This window comes from Octodon degus, unplaced genomic scaffold (genome assembly GCF_000260255.1).
Source record: "Octodon degus isolate 3935 unplaced genomic scaffold, OctDeg1.0 scaffold00146, whole genome shotgun sequence".
Classification (NCBI taxonomy): Eukaryota; Metazoa; Chordata; class Mammalia; order Rodentia; family Octodontidae; genus Octodon; species Octodon degus.
This window is the reverse complement of record NW_004524722.1, coordinates 5,472,196-5,478,573: the sequence shown is the minus strand read 5'-3', so window position 1 is coordinate 5,478,573 and position 6,378 is coordinate 5,472,196. Positions and strand designations below refer to the sequence as shown.

Genomic DNA, 6,378 nt, shown 5'->3' with positions numbered 1-6,378 from the left:
TTCTCAGGAGCAGGCAGCTCAAGTCATGCTCTAGAAGAAGGCAGAGAGAGTAAGCGAAGCATACTCACTTGGATTTGCTTGGTTTTAATGCTATAGATGACAGGGTTCATAAAAGGAGGGAAAAGGAAGTAGACGTAGCTCATTGTGATGTGGACCATGTGAGGAATGTGTTTCCTGAACCTATGAATGAATGTCAGCCCCACCACAGTGATGTAGAAGACCAGGATGCAACAGATGTGGGACACACACGTGTTGAGGGCCTTGACCCTTTCCACTCTAGAAGCAATGCCCATGACTGTCCTCAGAATCAAAACATAGGAGAAAAAGATGACGAAGAAGTCCAGCAGTCCCATTGTAAATACGACCGCCACTGGATAGAGACGATTGAACGTGATGTCGGCACAGGCTAGCTTGATGACATCTTGGTGTAGACAGAATGCGTGGGAGAGCACGTGGGATCGACAGTAGGGAAACCAGTGCAGGCGAATGATTATTGGCATGATTGACAGGCCAGCCCTCGTCAATACTCCCACTGCAATCTTCATGACCCTGGTGTCAGTGAGGATGGAGGTGTATCTTAGGGGTTTGCAGATGGCAATGAAACGGTCATAGGCCATGGCCAGCAAGACCCCTGACTCCACGATAGAGAGGGTGTGGATAAAGTAGGCCTGAGCAAAGCAGGCTGCATGGCCAATCTCCCTGTGATTAGACCACAGAACCCTGAGCACGGTGGGCATTGTGGTCAATGTCACTCCAAGATCTGTAGCTGCCAACATGGCTAAGAAATAGTACATGGGCTCGTGGAGGTTATGGTCTTCTCTAATGAGAAAGAGGAGGGTGCCATTGCCAAGGATTATGGAGACGTAGGCCGCCAACAGGAGGAGGGATATCCAGTGATATGACTCCTCCATGCTTGGGAATCCAGTAAGTAGGAATGAAGTGGTAGTGGTGTTGAGCCACATTGCTAGTGTTGCAAGGAAGAAATAATATATTCAGGTGATGCAGTAGTTGTTCTGAAGCAGCCTTGTGGGAATATTATCTGCATGTAGGACGTTAACTAGGTCTGCCTCCAGCAATAACAGTGGCATTAATTTAGTCATTTCCTAAAGATTAAAAGGTATAAAAAAAGGATATATAAGGAACAGTTGGGCATAACATGCAGAATATACTCTATATAATTTAATTGAGGATAAGTAGATAGAGATCAACATGTCCATAGCAAACTTTGTAGACATGTTTTAAGTCTGAGAATTCAGTAAAATATGATAAAACTTCATTTCAATAATGGCAAAATTATGTTGGAACTTACTGTTTATTTTCATGATGCTCCTTGATGCGACTGGTAGAGTACAAGGTAGCTGAAAATGTTTCCAGGATAATTCCTAGATATAGAATATCAGTAGCAAAGAGATTCAAACAGTTTTGGAAGAGCAGGTATAATATCTTAATGCAAAATAATTAAACACATAATTTAAATTGATAAATACATTTAAAAGACAAGTATGTTCAGAGATTGACCTCTGTTCAATATGTTTAGAAAAAAAGTTCAGTTGAGTTAAATATCTAGAGACTTTGACATGCTACAAAATGGCATAAGACTTTGAGCTATGCAGCCCCCAAAACGTAAATCTCTATTACACAGCATTGTCAGAGCCTGGTTTTGATGCATTGATTTAAAAACATATTAAACTTTCTAACATAGATACAAAGGTGAACAATGAAAATAATTTTATGAGAAGCACTTGAAGGCAGTATTTGATAATACCACTAGACCAAGTACTACTGCACATCATCTATTCGAGAAAATAAAAATACAATTGGATCATTTAGATAAGCTCAAAGAAGACAGATTTTAGAATCTTCAGACCCTAAAAGATATTGAACAACTAAGAAGACTGAATCTTATTAGCATTTAGTGAAATAATCTGTGTAGGCTGGAAAGGCCTGGGAATTAATAAAATGTGTGTTGGTGACACTAACCAGAGGAAAGAGGGCCACCTTCTATCCAGACTGTTATGAACTGTCCACCTCACATGCATAGCACAAACTCCTCTTCTTGCTGAAGAAAAATATCTGCAAGTTACTGCACTTCACTATTCAGAAGAACTCTGTTGAAATTGCAGTTCTGCTACTTTCTAAAAATGGTGAACACAGAAAAGTAAATTATTCTTGGCATTCCTGTTTTTACCTGCAAACGTACTAGTGATTTTTGCCTTACATAACCATGGATTTGACACAGATATGCTGAAGAGGAGGCTGAGGAAAGAACAGAAACGCCGAAGAGGAGATGTTTCATCGAGACAAAAGTCATCTCTGTGTCGGAGTTTTTGTTGTTGTTAGAGATCGCAGTGGATATCACTCAGGATAATTCACCCTGAGGTGTGTCCAATGATCCAGCGTGCTTATAGAGGCTCTGAAACAGAAATAGAATGATGATTCAGTTGTGATAATGCTGTATCTGGGTGACAAAAGGAACCACTAGGAGAGGAGTGAGTGCGAGAACTTCTGACATAGCTGAAAAAGACAGTGGAGCTGTAGCCTTTAGATGGAAGGAGGTAAGGGGGAAACATACTGGTTCTTCGAGGATGTGAAAAGGTTGGATCACTAACTCCTGCCCGTGTATGTATGGCTCAGAAAATACTCTGATTCTATGAGGAGAAAGAAGCCATAGTGGCAAATGTACATTGTATACATCTGACCTGACTAATGTGATATTCTGAAACAGGAATCCATTGTAAAATGACTACCATCATCATGGTAATTTTATATCCATCATCTCAGAAGGTTATTTTTTTGGAGTGAAGAGTTCCTCTTTAAAAATTTCAAATATACCTTAACAGTGCTAGGATGACATAATGCAAATCATTCATCTAGGTAATTGAGTTCTATTAATACCAAATAAAGCTGCAGCAAATTAATAGTGAGGGGTAAAAAGAAATAGGAAAGGCCAGACAAAAGGGGAAGACAACAGTGGGTAGCAGCTTTAATGAACAAATCGTTGTGGGGCTTCCATCATGTGTCAGTGTAGTGGAATATTGTCCACACTTCATTTCTTTTATAGAATCCATATAACTTATTCCTGCCATTTTATAAATCCATAGTGATTAGACACAAAGGTGATCTGTGACTAGCATTCCAGAGTCTTTTTTTTTTTGGCAGAACCGGGGATTGAACTCAGGTTCTTGTGCTTGCCAGGGAAGCGCTTATTCCACTGAGCCATCTCCTCAGCCCCGAAAATTTATTTTTATTTTTTTTGCAGAAGCAGGGATTGAACTCAAGCCCTTGTGCTTGCCAGGGAAGCACTTATTCCACTGATCCATCTCTCTGGCCCCCCAGAGTCTTTTTTAATCCAAGAAGACTATAGTCACAGCTGAAATTTTTAATGCAGTCTAAATTTCTGCCTCTTCTGTTTTCATACTGAAAAACCAAATGTTTTGGCTGCTTGGCCCAGAGCTGCGTTTGTGATATGTGTGGTTATCTGCGAGCTCTGAAGAGTTAAAACTCTGATCTTTGCCCAGTGCTTGGAGCTTCTTCGGCAGGGCAGTGTAGCATTAGTCACCAGAGGCTAATTCCCAAAGGCCCCCACTCGGCTACACATTCTGAGGACTCACAGCACGGTCAGGTGAGATGTTCACCTTTTCCATAGTCTCTCAACCTCATTTCCTCTGCTTTCCTGGCACTCTCATCTCTATCACAAGCTCACAATGCCTCCTCCGTTTTCATCTCCAAGGCTTTGTTCCATGCCCCTCCACAGGATCAGACAAATCTGTGACTCCCACAGCCATTTCTCTAGATGGCTGTCAGTGGTTCCATCCTTGATGGTTGGCACAGTGTTTACCACATGATTTGTATGTTTCCTGAGATGCAGTGAGGAGTTTGCTCATACAAACTCATTTGCTTCCTGCCCTACCTCCCTTTCTTTAAGCTCGTTCTGAAATTATCAAAACACACATTGAAACGTACACACTCCCTGCTAGGCGATTCACTCTGAGGTATAAATGTGAATCTGTAGAACTAGGGAAGGCACTGAGGCTTCTTATAATAGATACGGGGCCAGGGATAGAGCTCACCTGCATGAGTACCTGCATGGCAAGTGCAAGATCCTGACTTTGACTCCTGGTAGAAAGCAAAACAAATCATCAACAACAAAACAATTTCTGGGTCCCTTATAAAGGATATGGAAAGAAAGCCTCTACTTTATTTATGGTTCTAGAAATACTATATGCCTGTTTGCTGCTGTGAATTTTTTGAGGTGCTGATGCCACACACTTATATGAACTACTCACCTTGATCTAGAGACACATACAACCCAGGCTTCATCCAAGCTCACATCTGAATAACCTTATCGGTCTCATGATCAGTTAGTGGCCTTCCTATAGAAAGTCTGTGAACCTCTACAATGTCTGAGCCATTTGAAAAGATTAAACTCTAGAAGCTTATCTAGAAATCCAGGGAGCTCCTATTCATGAGAGAAATCAGCAGACTGGAGCGCTCATCAAAATGTTTAACGTTCAGTCAAGAAGAGAGAAGGAAAGAAAACACACAATCTCATCTCCACCTCCCTGCTTGTTCCCATGTGCTTATCTGCCTCATGTGTTCCTGAATCTATTCTTAATCTTATTTTAGTCTTAAGAAGACCCAGTCCTGAGAGAAGTCATCTATGAGAGATTTCAGAGTGTCTGTAACATCCATGACTATTACCCGCATTTCTCTTGTTGAGAAATTTGCTATCTATTCCCTACCTTGCTCTGCACTAGTGCCTGCAGGGGCACATCAGAAAAAAACTTATGCTATAACTTCACTCACCTTAAATTGTGTTCTTCTCCATTATCCATTGCCATGGTCATGAATTTTGGGTCTTTAGCCTTAAGAAAGGCTCAATATAACACAATCTTTTAAGAATCTGCAAAAAACCTGGGTGGTGGGACTATTTATTTGAGAATCAGCTCCCAAGGTACAATTCTGAAATAGGCCACTCATTGCTCCCCCTTGCCTAAACCCTCCTCCCCCTGACTCCATTGCTGCTTATTTTCACTCTGTGCCTCGGGAGTTTAGAAATTTTAGCTGCAGTCCCCAAAGTCTATGCCTCAGCTTTGGCTTCAGCACTGTTGCCAGCACAGTGATTTATATCTACAAGACATGGAAGCAACAATAGGTCAGTTAGTGGACTGAGCTGTAGCAAAATTCTTGGGGGAGTCCTTTCCTCAGGGGTCATTAAGAAATTGTATTCTTCATTCTTAACATAAGGGATATGTGAAAATTGGAGGAGAGCAGGGCATCAGATTTATCTCACAACAATTTTTATCCCCTGCTAAATAAATGCATGACTGTGAGCTCAGAGCCCTGACTCATATCATTCAGTTTTGGGAAAGGAGAACTACCATTTCCAGTCCATGGATCCCCCTTTTCCTCTTCTGTACATTCTCCCTTCTCATTTCCTCCAGCCACATCAAGACAAGACAGGAGCCAGAGACATTTCTCAATTAAGCTGTGCGTAAGATATAAAGGACAGAAATCATAGTGCCAATGGCCTAGAGCTCGTTTTACTTACTCTTCCATTTACCTTCATAGATAACTTACAACTTAGCTATGTGTAAGAAGAGCTTGAGTGATAGAACTTGAGTACTTTGTAGCTCTGGTTGTTGCTGTGCCACTTTGGTAAAGTTTATTTGACCTAATTTTGCCTCATGGTCTTAATAATGTGTGTAGCAAATGCCAGCGCAACATGTTGCTACGTTAATGTGTAGGACACTTAGAATAGTGCTCATCATTTAGTAAATAATTAATGTGAACTATAGCTTCATTTATCATAATCAATTTTATTTTACTTATTTGTGTTCCTTAATATTATCCCTCATGTCACAGAAAGCAAGTTGAGAAATAGACTTCCTCTTTTAAGATTTAATAATGCATAGACAGCCAATATTAAATCATGGAATCAATGTCATCTTTGCCAAATTTGTCCTGGAAATAGATGATGGCACAATTTAATGATATTTTCTGGCTAATAGAATTTTGTATTTTTAGATCCAAATTTATTTTTCAAAAGAATTAGTCTTCCTAACAATGACCTTTTCTTTTATTGTATACTGCATGTTAGTAACTGATATGCACGTAAAGGATATGCAGAGAAACACAAAAACACATCCCTCCATCATTGTGCAAAGTAGATGTAAATTAATTCAAACATAAATATAATTTATTAAATTTAATTATTGATACAATGAAGACAAATAGTATTGAGGAAGTGTATTAAAGATTTATCAGAATGTCATTCAATAAGAATTTTTTATTTATTAAAACTTTTATGGAGACCCAGTCCTAGCCCAGGCCGGATGACATGGTATTTTACTTGGAAGACCCAAAAAACTCCACCAA

The 6,378-nt window shown here is 40.0% G+C and overlaps 1 protein-coding gene across 1 annotated transcript in view; it reads right to left on the bottom strand.

The window, feature by feature from the left end:
• Positions 1 to 23: 23 nt before the first annotated feature.
• The window catches only part of LOC101576823 (olfactory receptor 51B6-like), a 10,900-nt gene continuing 4,545 nt past the window's right edge, over positions 24 to 6,378 (bottom strand). Inside the window, exon 2 of the mRNA XM_004642002.2 lies at positions 24 to 964. Within this exon, the coding sequence (XP_004642059.2) occupies positions 24 to 964 (941 nt within the window). The remainder of the gene's footprint in view (positions 965 to 6,378) is intronic.